The sequence below is a fragment of the Eretmochelys imbricata genome, chromosome 1 (assembly GCF_965152235.1).
Source record: "Eretmochelys imbricata isolate rEreImb1 chromosome 1, rEreImb1.hap1, whole genome shotgun sequence".
In the NCBI taxonomy this organism is placed as follows: Eukaryota; Metazoa; Chordata; order Testudines; family Cheloniidae; genus Eretmochelys; species Eretmochelys imbricata.
Window position 1 is genome coordinate 5,237,227 of NC_135572.1, and position 22,239 is coordinate 5,259,465.

General features: G+C 45.9%; 2 protein-coding genes across 2 annotated transcripts; both read right to left on the bottom strand.

The window, feature by feature from the left end:
• Positions 1 to 248: 248 nt before the first annotated feature.
• Positions 249 to 1,187, bottom strand: LOC144278589 (olfactory receptor 52D1-like). The gene has a single exon (XM_077839962.1). The coding sequence runs from the start codon at positions 1,185 to 1,187 to the stop codon at positions 249 to 251; it is 939 nt and encodes a 312-aa protein (XP_077696088.1).
• An 18,966-nt stretch (positions 1,188 to 20,153) lies between these two features.
• LOC144278594 (olfactory receptor 52P1-like) lies at positions 20,154 to 21,653 on the bottom strand. Its single transcript, XM_077839976.1, has 2 exons — positions 21,608 to 21,653; positions 20,154 to 21,136 (listed from the first exon to the last, which is right to left on the bottom strand). The coding sequence occupies exons 1-2, from the start codon at positions 21,648 to 21,650 to the stop codon at positions 20,154 to 20,156; spliced, it is 1,026 nt and encodes a 341-aa protein (XP_077696102.1). The 5' UTR covers positions 21,651 to 21,653.
• Positions 21,654 to 22,239: the final 586 nt, after the last annotated feature.

Here is a 22,239-nt window from a genome sequence, read left to right on the forward strand (position 1 = left end):
TGTGTGGAGGTGGGGGATGATGGGTAACACTGAAAGAGGTCAGGTGATGGTCAGAGAGTGGGAACTCAGCAATGGAGAGAGCAGTGCTTGGTGATGGAGTAATAAGATCTTAGTTGTGATGAACTTCTGCGACTCTGAACTTCCAGAATGCTGAGCTCAGCCAAACTGGGACAGAGCACTTGTGATTAACAAGGATATGTCGTTTCTTCCTTTTGTCATACAGGTTTAAACTCAATGTCCCCAGGCGATCACACGCTGCAAGTGTATTTGCCCACTTTCTCACGAAGCACTTTGGTTTTGGCCCCATAAATGATAGGGTTCAGCATGGGTGGGATGAGGCAATAGAGATTGGCCAATATGTTGTGAACGTAGGGAGCGATGCCCTGACCGAACCGGTGTGTCAGAGTGGAGAAGAAAAAGAAAGGATAAGACATCAGCATCACACAGATGTGGGCAGTGCAGGTTTTGAGGGCTTTCTGGTGGGCTTTTTTGGAGGAGATCCTGAGGACAGCCCGTATGATTAGACCATAGGACAGGGCAATGAGTGTCAGGTCTGACCCAATAAATACAAAGGCCACCACCAAGCCATACATCCTGTTGACTGTGATGTCCCCACACGACATCTTTGCTATAGCCATGTGGTCACAGTATGTACAGGGGATAATGCGGTTGGCACAGAATGGCTGCCTGCTCAGGAGCAGGGGCATGGGCAGAATGAAGAGAACAGCTCTTATCAAACCCACAAGCCCTAGCTTAGCTATTCGTGCATTGGTGAGGATGGTGGAATATCTCAGAGGGTTACATATGGCAACATAGCGATCGAAGGCCATTGTGACGAGAACAGCTGAGTGCATCATAGAACCCGCGTGAAGGAAGAACATCTGGGCGAGGCAGCCACCCATAGTAATGCCTTTTAAATCAAAGCAAAATATACAAAGTGCCTTTGGCCCGACGGTGGTAGATATGCTGATTTCTGTGAGTCCCAGCATGCAGAGTAGCAAGTACATTGGCTTGTGCAGGGTCTGCTCTTTGCCTATAACAAACAGAATGGTGAAATTTCCCAAAAGGCCAATAATGTAGAACATAGAGAAAGGGATTGAAATCCAGACGTGAGCAGCTTCCAGTCCAGGGAGGCCCGTTAGGATGAATGTTGAAGAGTCAAAGGGGGTGAAGTTGAAAGATGCCATGAGGTGGTTGATGCATTGATCAGGGTCAAAAAAGCTCAAGGTGCCTGTGAAGGGAGAGAAGCACAGTGAGAGGGGTTACTCACTTTATAACAAATAGTATGGCAACTATATTGTATAGTTATTAACAATCTAGAAAAGGGGGTTGAGTAGTGAGGTGGCAACATTTGCAGCTGGAACTGGTTTATTTAGGTCATAGTCAAGTCAGAGAAGTCCTCAGAGGGAGCTAACCAAGCCAGTGAATGGGCAGCATGATGACAGATGAACTTCACCGTCGAAAACTGCAACGTGTATGCCCATTGGAGGGAAAAGCTTGAACTCCTCAAACATCTAACAAGGTTCTAATTTAACTGTGTGAACTCAGGACAGGAATCTAGGCATCATTGTACACAGCTCTGTGGAACCCTGCTAAGAGTGCAAGCATGGACAGAAACTAAGCAAAACATTGGGATCCAAGAGGTATGGGATGGGGAATCATATAGAAAATACAACGCCATGAAATCAGCCAGTTAATATTTCACCCTCCTCTGGACTCCTCTGTGTAATACTGGGCATCCTTCTTACACAGGATATTGCAGAACTAGAGGGGTTCAGACAGGGGCAATGAGAATAATGAAGGACCCAGGGAAACTCTCATAGGAGAGAGATTGAAAAGACTGGGATAGTTACTTTACAAAGGATGAATAAGAGTGGATATGAGAAAAGTCTCCCAAATACTGACTGGTAGAGACTAAATCGAGAACGTGTTCTCTCTGTCTCATAACACAAAATCAAGAGGACATTAAATTACAGTGAAACATGGCAAATTCAAAACAGATTCTAAAAAGAATGCTTTTTTCACTCTATGCCTAATTAGACTGAGGGACTCGTTGCCAAAAGAAGTAGTTGAGGACATAAGCTAAGTAAGAATCAGGAAGGTTTTGGACATTTGGACATTGGACATTGGGCCCCTTAATGAATGAGGGAGGCAACCTAGTGACAGATGATGTGGAAAAAGCTAATGTACTCAATGCTTTTTTTGCCTCTGTCTTCACTAACAAGGTCAGCTCCCAGACTGCTGCGCTGGGCATCACAACATGGGGAATAGATGGCCTCATCTGGAGTACTGTGTCCAGTTTTGGGCCCCACACTACAAGAAGGATGTGGATAAATTGGAGAGAGTCCAGCGAAGGGCAACAAAAATGATTAGGGGTCTGGAACACATGAGTTATGAGGAGAGGCTGAGAGAACTGGGATTGTTTAGTCTGCAGAAGAGAAGAATGAGGGGGGATTTGATAGCTGCTTTCAACTACCTCAGAGGTGGTTCCAGAGAAGATGGTTCTAGACTATTCTCAGTGGTAGAAGAGGACAGGACAAGGAGTAATGGTCTCAAGTTGCAGTGGGGGAGGTTTAGTTTGGATATTAGGAAAAACCTTTTCATTAGGAGGGTGGTGAAACACTGGAATGTGTTCCCTAGGGAGGTGGTAGAATCTCCTTCCTTAGAAGTTTTTAAGGTCCGGCTTTACAAAGCCCTGGCTGGGATGATTTAATTGGGGATTGGTCCTGCTTTGAGCAGGGAGTTGGACTAGATGACCTCCTGAGGTCCCTTCCAACCCTGATATTCTATGATTCTATGATTTACATGGGTAGTGAGACTATCCAGTTACAATAGTTACAGCTAAATAAAATATTTTGGAAAGGCTATATGCCAAACTGTTTAAGAGCAGAAACCAATCTCCAGCTGTTAGGCATTAGGGTGACATCCTCATGACCGTCAGGTTATCTCTCCCATTCATCTACTACTGGGTTTCTTACATGTTCTTTTGCAGTACCTGAGGATGACACTGTCAGAGAGAGGACACTGGACTAGATGGACCATAGGTCTGATCCATGATGCAATTCCTATTTTGGAAAGGAGCAAATTTTCCCAATGGAAACAGATATTATCCTGCTGGGCTATGATTTTGTGATCAACAGAATGGGCATGAAGGACACAAGGGTCTTGGTATTTACGGCTAAAGGCCTGCACGTCCGTTATGTCCCTTGTTTCTTTTGGTGAGACACTTTCTTGCAGGCACCCAGCTTTGTCTGAGACACAAATGTAAGCAGAGACATGTTAACTGACAAATGTAAGCAGAGACATGTCAGCAACTCAGCTCCTTGCCCTTCTCATGTCTGAAGTTTGCAGGTGACACAAAAATTGGGGGATCGTAAGTAATAAAAAGGACAGGTCACTGATTCAGAGCAATCTGGATTGGTTCGTAAATGGGGTAGAAGCAAACAATATGTGTTCTAACATAGCTATGTAGATATCTACACCTAGGAGCAAAGAATGTAGGCGATGCTTACATGATGGGGGACTATCGTGGGAAGCGCAAAGACTAAGCAAGGTTTGGGTGCGTGAAGGGATAATGAGCGAAACATGAGCTCCCAGTGTGACCCTGTGGCCAAAAGAGCCAATCTGATTCTTGGATGATAATCGGGGGTATCTCAAGGAGAGGTAGAGATGTTATTTTACCACTGTATTTGGCACTGGTGCAACTGCTTCTGAAATCCTGTGTCCAGTTCTGGCGTTCACTATTACGGATGGATGTTGATACATTGAAGAGTGTTCAGAGGAGAGTCCAAGATTTATTAAAAGATTAGAAAATCTGCCTTATAGTGGTTTCAGAGTAGCAGCCGTGTTAGTCTGTATCTGCAAAAAGAAAAGGAGTACTTGTGGAACCTTAGAGACTAAAAAATTTATTTGAGCATAAGCTTTCGTGAGTTACAGCTCACTTCATCGGATGCATGTAATGGAAAATACAGTGGGGAGAATTTATATACACAGAGAACATGAAACAATGGGTGATAGACTCAAGGAGCTCGATCTATTTAGTTTAATAAAGATGATTAAGGGGTGACTTGATAACAGTCTGTAAGTTTCTACATGGGGAACCAATATTTAATAATAGCCTTTTCAGCCTACAATACAGAGATGTAACACAATCCAATGGCTGGGAGTGAAGTTAAATAAAATCTGACTGGAAATAAGGCATGCATTTTTTAAATGGTGAATGTAATTAACCATTGGAACAATTTACCAAGGGTCTTGGTGGATTCTCCATCACAGAGAATTTTTTAAATGAAGGTTGGTGGTTTCTCTAAAAGATCTGCTCTAGGAATAATTTTGAGGAAATTCTCTGGCCTGTACCATACAGGAAGTCAGACCAGATGATTACAATGCTTCCTTCTTGGTTCGGAATCTATGAACATGTCCAGAGTCAGCTGGAGACATTTTCCCTGTAACCTCGTGCCTTTTTTTCTATTCATGACTGTGTTGAATTTAGCCCTATGAGGATAAATTATCATGTGATTGTGGTGCCTTGAAAATCTTACACTGGGTGTGTATTTATGAGGCTGATGGATCCCGTGAGGCACTGCATAGATGAACGTTTTAGGTGAGAAAAATAATGACTAGAGCCCATAAAATCTCTGCACTGAGGAATGAATGTACGACCCTTGCCAAAAATGGCTAACAGAGCTGGCTAGTAAATGGTCCCAGAGCATCCTGAGTTGATCGTCTGTGTCCCAGTGACCCACTGTTTCAGTGTCTGTGGCTCATGCACATGGCAGTTGTATTTATCTGGGCCCTCACATGTCCCAGAGTCGCCTGCTCACATTATATAATGTGAAAACTTCTCAGCTCGCAAATTGTCTCTTTGTAGCAGCCCTCGAAGCAGCCTGTGGTGTGTGTGGGTGCACCAAGAGAAGCCGCACAGGTGCCCTGGCACTTGCTACGCTGTGTGTGAGATTTCTCACAGGTGAGACACAGTCACTGGTCTCTCCCCAGCCAAGGGAGCAGGTGTGATGGGAGGCACCTCACCCCCTGCAGAGGAAGAGCTGTGTGGAGCATGGGGTGGCTCAGAGGTGGTGGGAGCCAGGGATGACTGGGGAGCATGGAGATGACTCTGGCGACCAGCGTGCTGTTGTAATTGGGGCAGCCTGGGATGGGGAAGGAGAGTACGGACAGGGGGTCAGAATATGATGGGAAATTGAAGCAGCTGAGGAACAAAGATCAATGGTTCTTTCCACCAGCAAAATGCCGGAAGTTACATAATTAACAAGAACAGATGGAAACAAAATTAAGTAAAAGTTGTGACACCCAGGCTGAAGTTCTGTGGCTTGGCAGGGCAAAGAGACCCTGACACATCCCCACCCCACAACACACTCGGGGCCAGGAAATGTCCCAGTGCTGGCCTTGGGCCAACAATCACAACAAAAAAATTAATTTCAGCGTCACTGCCCTCTTTCCGTGTATGTGCTGCTCCCAGCCCCCGCAACCTCCAGCACTTCCCACCTCTCCATGTACCCCCTAGCTGCCCCACAACCCCAAGCACTTCCCGCCTGTCCATCTACATCCACCTGCTTGCCCCACAACCCCCAGCCATGCCCGCCTGTTCATATACACCCCCTGCTTGCCCCCATGCCTCCCAGCATTGCTCACCTGTCCATGTACAACCCCTGCCTGCTCCACAACTCCCCGCACTGCCTACCTGTTCGTGTACACCCTCTGACTGCTGCCCACCCCACAACCTCTAGCACTATCTGCCTGTCCATGTACATGCCACTTTGCACACCCAGAACTCCCAGTACTGCTCTCCTGTACCTGTACCTCCCCTCCTGCCCCCACAATCCCCAGCCTTACCAGCCTGTATATGTATGCCCTGCCTGACCCAAAACCCCAAGTGGTACCTGCCTGTCCGTGTACATCCCCTACCAGCCCCACACCCTCAGTGCTAACTGCTCCTCTGTGTACACCTCCCTGGGTGCTCCCCAATCCTCCAAGCTGCCCACCTGTCCAGATGGGCCCCTCCACCCCCACAACTTCCAGCCCTTCCACACAGTGATACCCCTCACCCAGGACCAAAACCAGGTTCCAGACCCCACAGCGACAGCTCACAGAAACATCTCCTCGGACTAGGTTAAACTCAGTGTCTGCCTCCACCAGGGAAAAGAAGATCAGCCTGAACAGCATTTCTGGGGCCAGCGTGTGGCCCATTCTTCTTGTTGACCCTCTGGTCACACAGATGCCCACTGCAGAGGCTTTGGCTGCACTTCTTAATAGGACAGTGAAGTTCCTGAATTGGAAAAATTGAGCGAACCAGAGGAAAATCCACATAACCCCCCGAAAAGGAAGCTACCGAGACAGATAGAAGGATACAGTAAGACACAAGGAACTGATCTTAAAAACAAATATTTTTCTAAGCTATTTCCAAAGCATTTGTAGCTCCAGTTTTACCAGGTAAATCCCTTGGTGTTTCTGACAGTACTAAATAGTTCAGGCTAATGTCCTGGTGAATTCCTCCCCAGATGGTTTTTGACTTGAACCCTGGAACCCTTCCTGAGCCCTCAGCACTAACTTTAATGCAGAAACAGGCAACTCACCGAAATCCTGCTCATCAGAGAGAGAATATCTCCTTACTGCAACAGGAAGGCAGAGCCCTGAGAATCAGTGTATGAATCTCATGTCTGACATTCAGCGAGCTGGACAGTGACCTTTATGATTCCCCTGTACAGTCCCTGCAGACTCTCTGGTTGGCTGGACTCCCAGAGAATTCTCTCAGCTCCGTGAGCAGCAGGAAGAGCAGAAAATAGACCCTGGATAACTCCAGCTTGAGAGTCTCCCCTGGGAGTGAAGAAGTGATTTGCCAATACCAGGGGCTCAGATTGTCAGGGCAAACTGAGTCTTCCAGACAGTTCAGCCTATCAACTGATGGTGGCTTTCTTTTCTGTGTGTAGTGTACTTCCATCTGCACTATGTGTGAGAATGCTGCTACAAGACACAGGACCAAAAACCATTTTCAATCTATCGTAACAGTGTACCGATGCATCCTGCCCATGCAGTTTTAATATCCAGTAAATTGGCATCTGAAAAGTCACTGCCACCCTGTGGAGGCCAAATGAGTTGATCCTGAATTAATGCAGGCCGACGGGCATGAAAAAGGCTTTGTTATCCTAGGATTCTGTCATCAAAGGTATTTGCCAGTATCCCTTTTGGAGGTCTAAAGTGGATATATATCTGGCAGCTCAAACTGTTCTAATAGTTCGTCTACTCTCTGCATCAGTAAAGAATCAAATTTCAATACTGTGTTGATCTTTCAGAAATCAATGCAGAAACGGGTTGTGTTATCCTGTATCAGCCCTGGTCTACACTAGGACTTTAGGTCTAATTTAGCAGCGTTAAATCGATGTAAACCTGCACCCATCCACACGATGAAGCCCTTTATTTCGACTTAAAGGGCTATTAAAATCGATTTCCTTACTCCACCCCTGACAAGTGGATTAGTGCTTAAATCGGCCTTGCCGGGTCGAATCTGGGATACTGTGGACACAATTCGACGGTATTGGCCTCTGGGAGCTATCCCAGAGTGCTCCATTGTGACCACTCTGGACAGCACTCTCAACTCAGATGCACTGGCCAGGTAAAAAGGAAAAGAACCGTGAACTTTTGAATCTCATGTCCTGTTTCGCCAGCATAGCAAGCTGCAGGTGACCATGCAGAGCTCATCAGCAGAGGTGACCATGATGGAGTCCCAGAATCGCAAAAGAGCTCCAGCATGGACCAAACGGGAGGTACAGGATCTGATCGCTGTATGGGGAAAGGAATCCGTGCTATCAGAACTCCGTTCCCATTTTCGAAATGCCAAAACCTTTGTCAAAATCTCCCAGGGCATGAAGGACAGAGGCCATAATAGGGACCCAAAGCAGTGCCGCATGAAACTTAAGGAGCTGAGGCAAGCCTACCAGAAAACCAGAGAGGCAAACGGCTGCTCCGGGTGAGAGCCCCAAACATGATGCTTCTATGATGAGCTGCATACCATTTTAGGGGTTCAGCCACCACTACCCCAGCCATGTTGTTTGACTCCTTCAAAGGAGATGGAGGCAACACAGAAGCAGGTTTTGGGGATGAAGAAGATGATGATGATGATGATAAGGATGTAGATAGCTCACAGCAAGCAAGTGGAGAAACCGGTTTTCCCGACAGCCAGGAACTATTTCTCACCCTGGACCTGGAGCCAGAACCCCCTGAACCCACCCAAAGCTGCTTTCTGGACCCGGCAGGCGGAGAAGGGACCTCCAGTGAGTGTACCTTTTAAAATACTATACATGGTTTAAAAGCAAGCATGTGAAAGGATTACTTTGCCCTGGCATTCACAGCTCTCCTGGATGTACTCCCAAAGCCTTTGCAAAAGGTTTCTGGGGAGGGCTGCCTTATTGCGTCCTCCATGGTAGGACACTTTACCACTCCAGGCCAGTAACACGTACTCGGGAATCATTGTACAACAAAGCATTGCAGGGTATGTTTGCTGGCATTCAAACAACATCCGTTCTTTATCTCTCTATGTTATCCTCAGGAGAGTGAGATATCATTCATGGTCACCTGGTTGAAATAGGGTGCTTTCTTCAGGGGACACTCAGAGGAGCCCGTTCCTGCTGGGCTGTTTACCTGTGGCTGAACAGAAATGTTCCCCGCTGTTAGCCACGGGGAGGGGGGAGGGTTGAGGTGGTAGCCACGCGGTAGGGGGAGGCAAAATGCAACCTTGTAATGAAAGCACATGTGCTATGTATGTAATGTTAACAGCAAGGTTTACCCTGAAAGAGTGTAGCCACTGTTTTATAAAATGTGTCTTTTTAAATACCGCTGTCCCTCTTTTTTTCTCCACCAGCTGCATGTGTTTCAATGATCACAGGATCTTCTCCTTCCCAGAGGCTAGTGAAGATTAGAAAGAAAAAAAAAACTCACTCATGATGAAATGTTCTCTGAGCTCATGCTGTCCTCCCACACTGACAGAGCACAGATGAATGTGTGGAGGCAAATAATGTCAGAGTGCAGGAAAGCACAAAATGACTGAGAGGAGAGGTGGCGGGCTGAAGAGAGTAAGTGGCGGGCTGAAGAGAGTAGGTGGTGGGCTGAAGACAGGGCTGAAGCTCAAATGTGGCGGCAGCGTGATGAGAGGAGGCAGGATTAAATGCTGAGGCTGCTGGAGGACCAAACCAGTATGCTCCAGTGTATGGCTGAGCTGCAGCAAAGGCAGCTGAAGCACAGACTGCCACTGCAGCCCCTGTGTAACCAACCGCCCTCCTCCCCAAGTTCCATAGCCTCCACACCCAGACGCCCAAGAACGCGGTGGAGGGGCCTCCGGCCAACCAGCCACTCCACCACAGAGGATTGCCCCCAAAAAAGAAGGCTGGCATTCAATAAATTTTAAAGTTGTAAACTTTTAAAGTGCTGTGTGGCATTTTCCTTCCCTCCTCCACCACCCCTCCTGGGCTACCTTGGTAATCATCCCCCTATTTGTGTGATGAATGAATAAAGAATTCATGAATGTGAAGCAACAATGACTTTATTGCCTCTGCAAGCGGTGATTGAAGGGAGGAGGGGAGGGTGGTTAGCTTGCAGGGAAGTAGAGTGAACCAAGGGGTGGGGGGTTTCATCAAGGAGAAACAAAGAGAACTTTCACACCGTAGCCTGGCCAGTCATGAAACTGGTTTTCAAAGCTTCTCTGATGCGTACCGCGCCCTCCTGTGCTCTTCTAACCACCCTGGTGTCTGGCTGTGCATAACCAGCAGCCAGGTGATTTACCTCAACCTCCCACCCTGCCATAAATGTCTCCCCCTTACTCTCACTGATATTGTGGAGCACACAGCAAGCAGTAATAACAGTGGGAATATTGGTTACGCTGAGGTCTAAGCGAGTCAGTAAACTGCGCCAGCGCGCCTTTAAACATCCAAATGCACATTCTACCACCATTCTGCACTTGCTCAACCTGTCGTTGAACAGCTCTTGACTACTGTCCAGGCTTCCTGTGTACGGCTTCATGAGCCATGGCATTAAGGGGTAGGCTGGGTCCCCAAGGATACATATAGGCATTTCAACATCCTGGGAATAAAGTCCCTTCCTGCAGCTTTTGAAACAGACCAGAGTTCCTGAAGATGTGAGAGTCATGTACCTTTCCTGGCCATCCCACGTTGATGTTGGTGAAACATCCCTTGTGATCCACAAGAGCTTGCAGCACTATTGAAAAGTACCCCTTGCGGTTTATGTACTTGGCGGCTTGGTGCTCCGGTGCCAAAATAGGGATATGGGTTCCGTCTATGGCCCCACCACAGTTAGGGAATCCCATTGCAGCAAAGCCATCCACTATGACCTGCACATTTCCCAGGGTCACTACCCTTGATATCAGCAGATCTTTGATTGCATGGGCTACTTGCATCACAGCAGCCCCAACAGTAGATTTGCCCACTCCAAATTGATTCCCAACTGACCGGTAGCTGTCTGGCGTTGCAAGCTTCCACAGGGCTATCGCCACTCACTTCTCAACTGTGAGGGCTGCTCTCATCCTGGTATTCATGCGCTTCAGGGCAGGGGAAAGCAAGTCACAAAGTTCCATGAAAGTGCCCCTATGCATGTGAAAGTTTCGCAGCCACTGGGAATTGTCCCAGACCTGCAACACTATGTGGTCCCACCAGTCTGTGCTTGTTTCCCGAGCCCAGAATCAGCGTTCCACGGCATGAACCTGCCCCATTAGCACCATGATGCATGCATTGGCAGGGACCATGCTTTCAGAGAAATCTGTGTCCATGTCCTGATCACTCACGTGACCGCGCTGATGTCACCTCCTCACCTGGTATAGCTCTGCCAGGTTCTGGTGCTGCATATACTGCTGGATAATGTGTGTGGTGTTTAATGTGCTCCTAATTGCCAAAGTGAGCTGAGCGGCCTCCATGCTTGCCTTGGTATGGCGTCCGCACAGAAAAAAGGCACGGAATGATTGTCTGCCGTTTCTCTGACGGAGGGAGGGGTGACTGACGACTTGGCTTACAGGGTTGGCTTCAGGGAGCTAAAATCAACAAAGGGGGTGGCTTTACATCAAGGAGTATTTCAGCCAGGACTTCACGGAGGGTTCCAATAAGAAATGGTGCACCTAAGTTATTGTTCTTATTGGAACAAGAAGGTTAGTCTGGCCTCTGATTGATACATGGCTAGATTTACCTTGCTGCACCTTCCCTGTGAGTGACTGCAGTGTGACCTAGAGGAATGAGTCCCCTAGATGGGAGCGGGGGGGGAAAGCAAATGAGTACAAAACAAATCTGGTCTATTTCTTGTTTTGATCCACTCCATCTATCTTTTACATCTTTGGCTGGCAGCAGACGGTGCAGAAGGACTGCATGCCATCCACATCTCATGGTTGCCCGGCAGAAGATGATGCAATAGGACTGCTAGCAATCCGTATCGCCTGCCTGCTCACCATAAGATGGTTCAATAGGACTGACTGCAGGACTAAAGAGAATGATCTGGTCAAGTCACTCCAAATTTAGTCCCTGCGCCCATGTCTGCCCAGGCGCTCGTGGCCGACGTGGCCAGGAGCACCTCGGACACGACGAGAACGGCTACCAGTCGTACTGTACCATCTGCTGCCAGAAGGCAATGGGTTGCTGCTGCTGTGTAGCAATGCCGTACCACGTCTGGCAGCACCCAGGAGATATACGGTGACGGTTACCTGAGCGGGCTCCATGCTTCCCGTGCTACGGCGTCTGCACAGGTAACTCAGGAAAAAAGGCACAAAACGATTGTCTGCCCTTGCTTTCATGGAGGGAGAGAGGGAACGGGGGTCTAACAATATGTACCCAGAATTACCTGTGACAATGTTTTAGCCCCATCAGGCATTGGGATCTCAACCCAGAATTCCAATGGGCAGCGGAGACTGCGGGAACTGTGGGATAGCCACCCACAGTGCAACGCTCCGGAAGTCGACTCTAGCCTCGGTACTGTGGAAGCGCTCCGCCGAGTTAATGCACTTAATGCCCTTAGAGCATTTTCTGTGGGGACACACACACTCGAATATATAAAACCGATTTCTAAAAACACGACTTCTATAAATTTGACCTGATTTCGTAGTGTAGACATACCCTCAGAACTAGTAGAATGGGTCTTCTCTACTCTGTGATTTCTTCACCTCTCCTAGAGCCAGAATAACCTGGACTTTATCTCACAAGGTATCCCACATTTTGCGAGGGAACAGCCGTGGAATCTGCCTGCTCTGTTGCCCTGGGACCATTTCAGTGTGGTGGTAGTTTAGGTAGGTGTGCCCTGCTGGGTTAAGAGCACGCTGGTAAAGGAATCAAACAACTGCTACATCTGGATCTTTTGTTTGGGCTACAGTCCCTCCCCCATGCTTGCATCACAGATGCCTGCGGGCCTAATTTGGGCTCTAGAGGGTATACCCAAAATGGAGTTCAGTGTCATGTGGTCTGGTCACATGCGCTTGCCTGCGCTGTTCAGTCATAGCAGCCATTACCCATAGGCTGTCTGGAGCATTCTCAGGAAGGCTCCCCTCGGGGGGGGGGGGGAGATAGGCTTCTCCTAAGGCCTATTGTTTCCCCTAATGGCCCATTACCCTGAATAGGCCTTTCACAACCAGCTGTCTAGGTTGGAAAGATTTTGCCTAGTGGGTATTACTACTTTTGAAATACAGATACATAGTCAATATTCAAAACTTCAGATATAAAACTGATACATAAACACAAATAGGATAATCCTTTTCAGCAAATCACAACTTTTCCAATGACATCTGACAAGATATATCTTGTACAAAATGTATCACAATTCTGTCATAATTGTATAATAATCATACAACTTTGAAGAACATGGGGATGCAGTGTTACAAAGAGGTTATGAGGAAGAGCCCCTCCTAGGCTTTTAAAAGATTCAAATGATAGCAGTAAAGGGCATTAGAAAACATAATCCAAACTATACATATGAAATGATGGCGTTTACATTAGCTGTTACCACTCAAGAAAGAGATCTTGGGGTTATCATAGACAATTCTCTGAAAACATCTGTTCAGTGTGCAGTAGCAATCTAAAAAGCTAACAGAATGCTAGTAGAATGGGGTTCAAAAAGAACTAGATTAGTTCATGGAGGATAGGTGCATCAATAGCTGTTAGCCAAGATGTTTAGGGACACAATCCCATGTTCTGGGTTTCTCTAGACTCTGAATAACAGGTGATGGGACTAGACAACCATAAATGGATCCCTTTATAATAGTCCCGTTCTGTTCTTTCCCTCTGAAGAACTTGGCATTGGCCAGTGTCAGGATACTGAACTAGATGGCCATTGGTCTCACCCAGTATGGCCATTCTTATGTTCTTATCTGTCTCCTTTTTCTTTTCTGTGTGCTGCTCCTCACAGTTAATGGGGCCCACATACCTCACTATCTCAAACGGTCCCTGCCATGAACCAGTAATTTGAACAGCAAACTTGGAAGTAACAATAACACTCAGTCACGCCGTCTGAACACTCACAGGTGGAACCCTTTGTTATAGGCCTTCTCTTTTACCTGTTGTCCATTGAGCAAAATTCTTCTAGCAAACACCTGCAAAGTCTTGAGGCAAATTCTTAATTAAAGAATGTGTTGGACTATTTTCATTGCCTGGGGTCTTTGCGCTTCCATGTTTCTCCAAGAATGTCTGGAGAGCCTCAAGGCTGCTTCCCAGACAGCCTTCAAAGGGAGAAAACTTGCAGGCTTGAGGCAACTTCCTGATAGCAAAAAAGAGGTGGGGGAAGAGTTGATGCCAATGTTTGCAATTTGAGGCTGCAAACTTCTCTAACATTGCCATACAACTTCTGTGATATCACTCTACCAACTCATCATTTCAGAGATGATAGATCAACATTAATGTCCTTACCCACAGTAGATCGCAAAGTTCTTTCATTAGTAGTAAAGTGAAGTTCGGTCCTCAATTAGTAGGGATATCTTTGGGTATTGTCACCAGGGAAAGGAATTTCATAACATCATTTGATCATTTGGGTCATGTCATAAATATAAAGGGAAGGGTGACCACCTTTCTGTATACAGAACTATGAAATCCCTCTTGGCCAGAGGCAAAACCCATTCACCTGTAAAGCGTTAAGACGCTAAGGTAATCTTACTGGCACCTGACCCAAAATGACCAATGAGGGGACACAATACTTTCAAATCTGGAGGGGGAGCAAAGGGTTCTGTCTATCTATGTGTTGCTTTTGCTGGGAGCAGACCAGGAATGCAGCCTTCCAACTCCAGTTAAGTTAGTGAGTAATCTAGCTAGAAAATTTGTTAGATATTCCTTTGTTTAATGGTTTGTAAAATAAGCTGTGCAGCAGGGAATGATATTCCTGTTTTTGTGTCTTTTTGTAACTTAAGGTTTTGCATAGAGGGATTCTATATGTTTTGAATCTGATTACCCAACAAAGAAAATAACAGAATGCCTCTAGCTGTCAACTTCAGCCCCCAACTAAAACCTCTCCAGCACATCATCAAGGATATACAATCTGTCCTGAAGGATGACCCATCACTCTCACAGATCTTGGGAGACAGGCCAGTTCTTGCTTACAGACAGCCCCCAAACCTGAAGCAAATACTCACCAGCAACCACACACCACACAACAAAAACACTAACCCAGGAACCTATCCTTGCAACAAAGACTGTTGCCAACTCTGTCCACATATCTATTCAGGGGACACCATCATAAGGCCTAATCAGATCAGCCACACTATCAGAGGCTCGTTCACCTGCACATCTACCAATGTGATATATGCCATCATGTGCCAGCAATGCCCCTCTTCCATGGACATTGGCCAAACCAGACAGTCTCTATGTAAAAGAATAAATGGACACAAATCAGACGTCAAGAATTAGAACATTCAAAAACCAGCCAGAGAACACTTCAATCTCTCTGGTCACTTGATTACAGACCTAAAAGTGGCAATATTACAACAAAAAACTTCAAAAACAGACTCCAACAAGAGACTGCTGAATTGGAATTAATTTGCAAACTGGACACCATTAAATTAGGCTTTAATAAAGACTGGGAGTGGATGTGTCATTACAAAAAGTAAAACTATTTCCCCATGTTTATCCCTCCCCCCCCCCCCCATGTTCCTCACACACTCTTGTCAACTGCTGGAAATGGCCAACCTTGATTATCACTACAAAAGGTTTTTTTTTCCTCTCTTGCTGATAATGGCTCACCTTGCCTGATCACTCTCATTACAGTGTGTATGGTAACACCCATTGTTTCATGATCTCTGTGTATATAAATTCCCCCTACTGTATTTTCCACTGCTTGCGTCTGATGAAGTGAGCTGTTGCTCACGAAAGCTTATGCTCAGATAAATTTGTTAGTCTCTAAGGTGCCACAAGTACTCCTTTTCTTTTCAATTCTTATAAGTTTCCTTTTTCTGTTTAAGCTCACCGAAGATTTCTCTGTTAAGCCAAGCTGGTCGCCTGCCATATTTACTATTCTTTCTACACATCAGGATGGTTTGTTCCTGCAATCTCAATAAGAATTCTCTAAAATACAGCCAGTTCTCCTGGACATTTTTCCCCCTCATGTTATTCTCCCAGGGGATCCTACCCTTCAGTTCCCTAAGGGAGTCAAAGTCTGCTTTTCTGAAGTCCAGGGTCCGTATTCTGCTGCTCTCCTTTCTTCCTTGTGTCAGGATCCTGAAGTCGTTCACTGCTGCCCAGGTTGCAACCCATTTCTACTCCCCTACCAATTTTTCCCTGTTTGTGAGCAGCAGATCAAGAGGAGCGTGGCCCCTAGTTGGTTCCTCCAGCACTTGCATCAGGAAGTTGTCCCCAACACTCTCCCAAAACATCCCGGATTGCCTGTGCACTGCTGGAATCTTCTGGTAGTAGTCTGAATAAATACTCAGCTATCTCATCCTCCTGATCTGGTGGTCTTTAGTAGACATCCACCACGACACCACCCTTGTTACTCTCGCCTCTAAACTTAACCCAAAAACTCTCAGAAGGCTCAGAAGTAAACCTGACTGATGTGAAGGGCTTTGGATTATGCTTGTTTGGGAAATAACCCCATTAAACATTGCATTGTCTGCATTTCAGACTTCTGATCTTTTGCTGCTTGCTGTTTGCGTGACAAGAACCAGGGAAGTGAGAGCATTGAGGGAAAGCCCTCTAACACCCTCTCTGATTCTTCAGCATGGTGTGTCTGCAGTAACAAACACTGACTTCTATCCAGAAAGTCTTCATTTTCTCAGATGCAACACAGGGTTGATACCTGGGTCACTCGTCCTTTAAGCTTCTCTTCTGATATGGAGACCAACTTGCACTTCATACAGACAAAGTCACTTCTATCCTCTGGGAGAAAGACAAACATGGCACATCTTGTACAGGTCACAGAGGCTGATTGCTCACTATCCATATAGTCTTCCTTCTCAGAGCCTCTTCAGATGTTGTATTTACTGCTCACAGAATCCTGAAAGGCAAAAAACTCTGTGGGAACTCCCTGCAGGTGAACTCCCAGTCAAATTCCCTGTGTTTGAGTCTCCTCAGTTTGCAGCTCCCCACAGTTCACACCGGACAATTCCCTCATCCACTTGTCACTACGTTAATTTCAAACCAAATGTAATATGTCAATCAGCAAATGTAAGAAAAATAAGGAAAATGGGAAAGGGTCAAGGAAACAAGAACCCCATTGTATGGTCACAGGGACATCTCAAACAGCTGTCTCTGGACAGAAGGAAAGTTCACAGTCCATTCCTCATATGTCCCAGGCCTCTTGCCCAGGCACTGGCTGTTGTGCGGCCATAGCATGGGTAAAACACCTGCTCTGCCAGTGGCCACATGCCTTCAGGTTTAAGGTGGCAGGACCCTTCTGCCCAGCTTCTGCCCTCCCATCAGATTCATGCCCCCCCTTATGAGTCCAGCCTTCCAGGCCTTCTTGTCTGGTGACATCTCCCTGTGCTGGACCCTCTGCCCATGGCCCCACCTCATTTTTCCCAGCTCTTCATTGTGCTCACCTGCCATGTTACTTGTGGCACAGCTGGTATCGTGGCTCTGGCCCTGCAGCTCCCTGCTGTAGCTCAGCCGGGCACCCTTTTGTTACAGCTGGTCTGTGTTGACCCAGCTCCCAGTTCTGGTCTGCTCCAGCTGCAGTTCCCTAGCTCTGCCTCAGCACCACTGCTTTGCCTCTGGCCCAACTCTAGCTCTTCTGGCTGAGTGCTGCTTCTCTGGCTCCAGCCCAGCTCGGCCTTGTGGGCTGTTTCTCTGGCCCTTGTGTTTCTGGCTCTTGCTGCTCTCCCTCCAGCTCAGCCTGAGGTGGTTTGCCAGATTTCTACAGCATCAATAGCCTCAAATCACTTAAAAACTAACCTAAAATTGCTCAATCAATTTACTGAAACAAAGTTTTTGGTTTTTTTTTTAATTAACACATTGGTCTATACATCAAGTAACAAATGAAAGATTTGTTTAGATACCTAGAACAGATTTGATTTAAAAAAAAAAAGAGCTAGAAACCCAAGCAGGAGCTTTTCCACATTAGCAACAAAGCTATGAAATGGCAATCAAATTAAAAATCAAACCCCCAGTACTTGTATCCTGACTGAGGGTTGGCAGGTGTTTCAAAGGAAAAAACAGCCACCGAGAGAGTTAAAAATACCCCCAAAGGAGCCAAAAAAGTATGGAGTGTGTCAAGGTTCCTTCCCCACTCTGAACTCTAGGGTACAGATGTGGGGTCCTTCATTAAAGACCCCCTCAGCTTTTTCTTATTAGCTTAGGTTAAAAACTTCCCCAAGGTACAAACTTTGCCTTGTCCTTGGACCCTATGCTGCCACCACCAAGCGTGTTAAACAAAGAACAGGGAAAGAGCCCACTTGGAGACGTCTTCCCCACCCCAAAATATCCCCCCAAGCCCTCACCCCTTTTCCTGGGGAAGGCTTCATAAAAAATCCTCACCAATTTGTACAGGTGAACACAATGAAAAAGCAATCAGGTTCTTAAAAGAAGAATTTTAATTAAAGAAAAGGTAAAAGAATCACCTCTGTAAAATCAGGATGGTAAATACCTTACAGGGCAATCAGATGCAACACAAAGAGAATCCCTCTAGGCAAAACCTTAAGTTACAAAAAGACACAAAAACAGGAATATCCATTCCATTCGGCACAACTTATTTTACCAGCCATTTAACAAAAGGAACCATAACACATTTCTAGCTAGATTACTTATGAACTTTTTACAGGAGTTCTGAGCTGCATTCCTGATCTGTTCCTGGCAAAATCATCACACACACAGACAGAACCCTTTGTCCCCCCACCCCCGCCTCCAGCTTTGAAAGTATCTTGTCTCCTCATTGGTCATTTTGGTCAGGAGCCAGCAAGGTTACCTTAAGCTTCTTAACCCTTTACAGATGAAAGGGTTTTGCCTCTGGCAAGGAGGGATTTAAAGGTGGTTACCCATCCGTTTATATTTATGATAGAGTGTAAAAACAATAATATTATTATTATATTTTTATGTCTAATTGCATTCAGCGATGGTAGTCAATGTTCAGATTTTGAGTTGAATTAGTTTGTTTCTGATAGTCTCTAAATGGCAACATTTCATCCTTGCAGCCTCTGTTCAAAGGAGAATGTTTCTGCTGCTGGTCATAGATAACACCAGTGACCAGTGCGAACATTTCTTTCTCTGGGGCAAAATGTTCACAAAAGGTTTTGTGTCACTGCATACATGCCTAACATGAAGAACGTTTTCCAAAAGCTCCTCTTGCAACTTGTCTCACAATAGTTTTTTATCAAGTTCATTTGGGGAAACAATCTTTCAATTGCAGCATTACTAAAAGGTAGTGACAGCAACAACAGAGCAAATAAGCCAAGATCACTAAAGTCTTTTTAACCAGAAAAGGAATACTTGTGGCACCTTAGAGACTAACCAATTTATTTGAGCATAAGCTTTCGTGAGCTACAGCTCACTTCATCGGATGCATCCGATGAAGTGAGCTGTAGCTCATGAAAGCTTATGCTCAAATAAATTGGTTAGTCTCTAAGGTGCCACGAGTCCTCCTTTTCTTTTTCCGAATACAGACTAACACGGCTGCTGCTCTGAAACCTGTCATTTGTAACCAGCGTCATCCATGTATTAGAGATCTTCAGCCAAAAATTGCTCAAAATTGTTGTCCTGAGTACGAGGACAGTGAACCACTGGCAAAACTCTCCACTGCTACTCCAACTTTCCAGTGTCTCCAGAAAAAGAATGGCAAAAATGAGATATCAGCTAATAGAGATTGTGCAGGGTTGAGCACACTAGAAAGACTTAGTTCTGTAAGCGATTCAATCACTGGGATGTTTGGTGGCAATCTTTCTTTCAGAAAATCCAACCTGAAATCTCAACACCAACTTTTAACATCTTTTAACGTCTTCGGGAAGGGTTGGTGTTTATTTTGAAATGTCCAGATAAAAAGCGATGCTAAAAATTGACTATGCAAAGCAATAAGTAATTAGACTCCAAGGCGATGTTGTAGTTTAAAACAGCAATCAGGTTCTAAAAAACACGGGGTTTCACAAGTCTCACCAACAAGCTCTAGTAGAATGTCATCAATTCCTGCAGCCATTTTCCTGTATTCACACTTTCCAACTGAAACTTTTGGTTTATCCTCCAGCATGGTTTATCCTCCAGCATCCTCCTGAAGGATTGGACTTTGAAAAGTCAGGTAAATTTTGTTCGTCAGATCACTGTACATACAATAAAGAAGTGCAGCATTGTAGTTGCTTTTTTTGTCTTTGGCTATCAGAAAGCATAGTCTCTGTTTGTCAAACTGATCAAGAATGCTGTTCACACAGGGTCTCATGGAAAGCCACCTTGCATCAGAAATCTGTGGCATCTTCTGGTGCTCTGGAAGTCATGAAAAGGCAGAGTGTCAGGGTGAATGGAGATCAGGGCTGATAGGAGATGCTGAAAGTGATCAGGTGATGGACAGAGAGAGGGACCACAGCAATGGAGAGAGCAGTGTTTGGTCATGGAGTGATAAGACATTAGGTGTGAGGAACTTCTCAGAATGTGAACTTTCACAATGCTGAGTTCAGCCAACCTGGGACACAGCACTCTTGATTAATTAGGAGATATTCTTTCCCCCTCTTGTCATACAGGTTTAAAGTCAATGGCCCCAGGCAATCACATTTTGCAGGTGTATTTGCCCACTTTGTCACGAAGCTCTTTGGTTTTGACCCCATAAATTATAGGGTTGAGCAGTGGGGGGACAAGGAAATAGAGGTTGGCAAAGATGATGTGAATGTGGGGAGCGATGTGCTGACCAAACCGGTGTGTCACAAAGGAGAAAAGCGAGGGGATATAAGACGTCAGTATCACACAGATATGGGCTGTGCAGGTGTTGAGGGCTTTTTGGTGGGCTTTCTTGGAGGAAATTCTGAGGACAGCCCTGATGATCAGACCATAGGACAGAGTAATGAGCATCAGGTCAGACCCAATGACTACAAATGCTATTACCAAGCCGTATATCCTGTTGACTGTGATGTCCCCACATGACATCTTTGCCACAGCCATGTGGTCACAGTGCGTGTGGGGGACAATGTGATTGGCACAAAATGGCTGTATGCTCACGAGTAGGGGCATGGGCAGAATGAAGAGAACAGCTCTCATTAAACCCACTAGCCCTAGCTTAGCTATTCGTGCATTGGTGAGGATGGTGGCATAACTCAGAGGGTTACATATGGCAACATAGCGATCAAAGGCCATTGTCGCTAGGATGGCTGAGTGCATCACAGAAGCTGTGTGAAGGAAGAACATCTGGGTGAGGCAGCCACCCACAGTAATGCCCTTCAAATTGAACCAAAATATAGACAGTGCCTTCAGCACGACAGAAGTAGAAGTGCTGATGTCTGTGAGCGCCAGCATGCAGAGCAGCAGGTACATCGGCTTGTGCAGGGTCTGCTCTTTGCCTACAACAAAGAGAACCATGGAATTTCCCAACAGGCCGATAATGTAGAACACAGAGAAAGGGATGGAAATCAGTATGTGGGCAGCTTCCAGGCCAGGGATTCCCATTAGGATGAATGTGGAAGGGTTAGAGTGGGTGAGGTTGAAAGATGCCATGAGGTGGTCAAAGTGTCGATTGGGGTCAGAAATGCTCAAGGTGCCTGTGAGGGAGAGAAGCACAGCAATGGGGGTTACGCACTTTATGACAAATAGTGCAGTAAATATTTGATCGCTATTAACAATGTACAAAGGGGGGTGAGCAGTGAGGTGGCAACATTTACAGATTACATCAGTTTATTTATGTCAGAGTCCAGTCCAGAGAAGACTCCAGAGGGAGCTAACCAAGCCAGGTGAACGGGCAACATGATGGCAGATATATTTTAAAGTCCATCCTGCAACGTGTATGCCCATTGGAGGGAAAAGCTTGAACTCCTCAAACACCTTATAAGGCTCTAATTTAACTTTAGGAACTCAGAACAGGGACCTGGGTGTCATGGTACACAGCTCTGTGAAATCCTGCTCACAGTGCAAGCACTGACAGAAACTAAGGAAAACATTGGCAACCAGGAGGAGTGGGAGAGGGAAGAATATGGAAAATACAATGCCATGAAATCAGTTAGTCAATGTTTCACCATTCTCTGGACTCATCTGTGTGGTACAGGGCACCATTCTCATACAGGATATTGTAGAACTAGAAGGGTTCAGGGAAGGGCATTGAGAATAATCAAGGGCCTAGGGAAACTCTCTTACAGAGAAAGGTTAAAAACTCTGGTATTTTACCTTACAAAGGAAATGAATAAGAGGAGACATGAGAAAAGTCTATATAATACTGACTGCCAGAGAGTAGGTGGAGAATGTGTTCTTCCTGTCTCATAATGCAATTTCAAGAGCATATTCAATTCAACTGAAACATGGAAAATCAAAACAGTTAAAAAAGAATGACACAAATATTTAATGTATTGCAGCCCACTAGAAACACAGACACACCTTCCTGAGGCTGCTGTATCCATGCTGGCAATTTCTGACCTTGCCACAAGGCTGGAGTGGGGTTACTCATGGAAGGAGGGATTGTCTGGAAGGAGGAAGGTGTCAGAGACAGTCTCCTACAATGTAGTCCATGTTACTTTACAGTCTGAGATGTCCCACAACCAAGGAGGCCTTGTTACGCCTCTTTGGTCTGTGTATTAGGCATTATATCCATTCCCTATTTCACCCAGTTTCAGGACACTGGGCCACTGTGATCTGGACACTGCACGTCCCCATC

Excerpts from the sequence above, each read along its gene's own strand:
- LOC144278589 (XM_077839962.1), bottom strand. The coding sequence starts at position 1,187 with ATGGCATCTTTCAACTTCACCCCCTTTGACTCTTCAACATTCATCCTA.
- LOC144278594 (XM_077839976.1), bottom strand. The coding sequence starts at position 21,650 with ATGAGAATGGTGCCCTGTACCACACAGATGAGTCCAGAGAATG. Across the intron at positions 21,137-21,607 it reads ACAGATGAGTCCAGAGAATG|GCACCTTGAGCATTTCTGAC; the intron begins GTGAAACATTGA and ends TCTCCCTCACAG.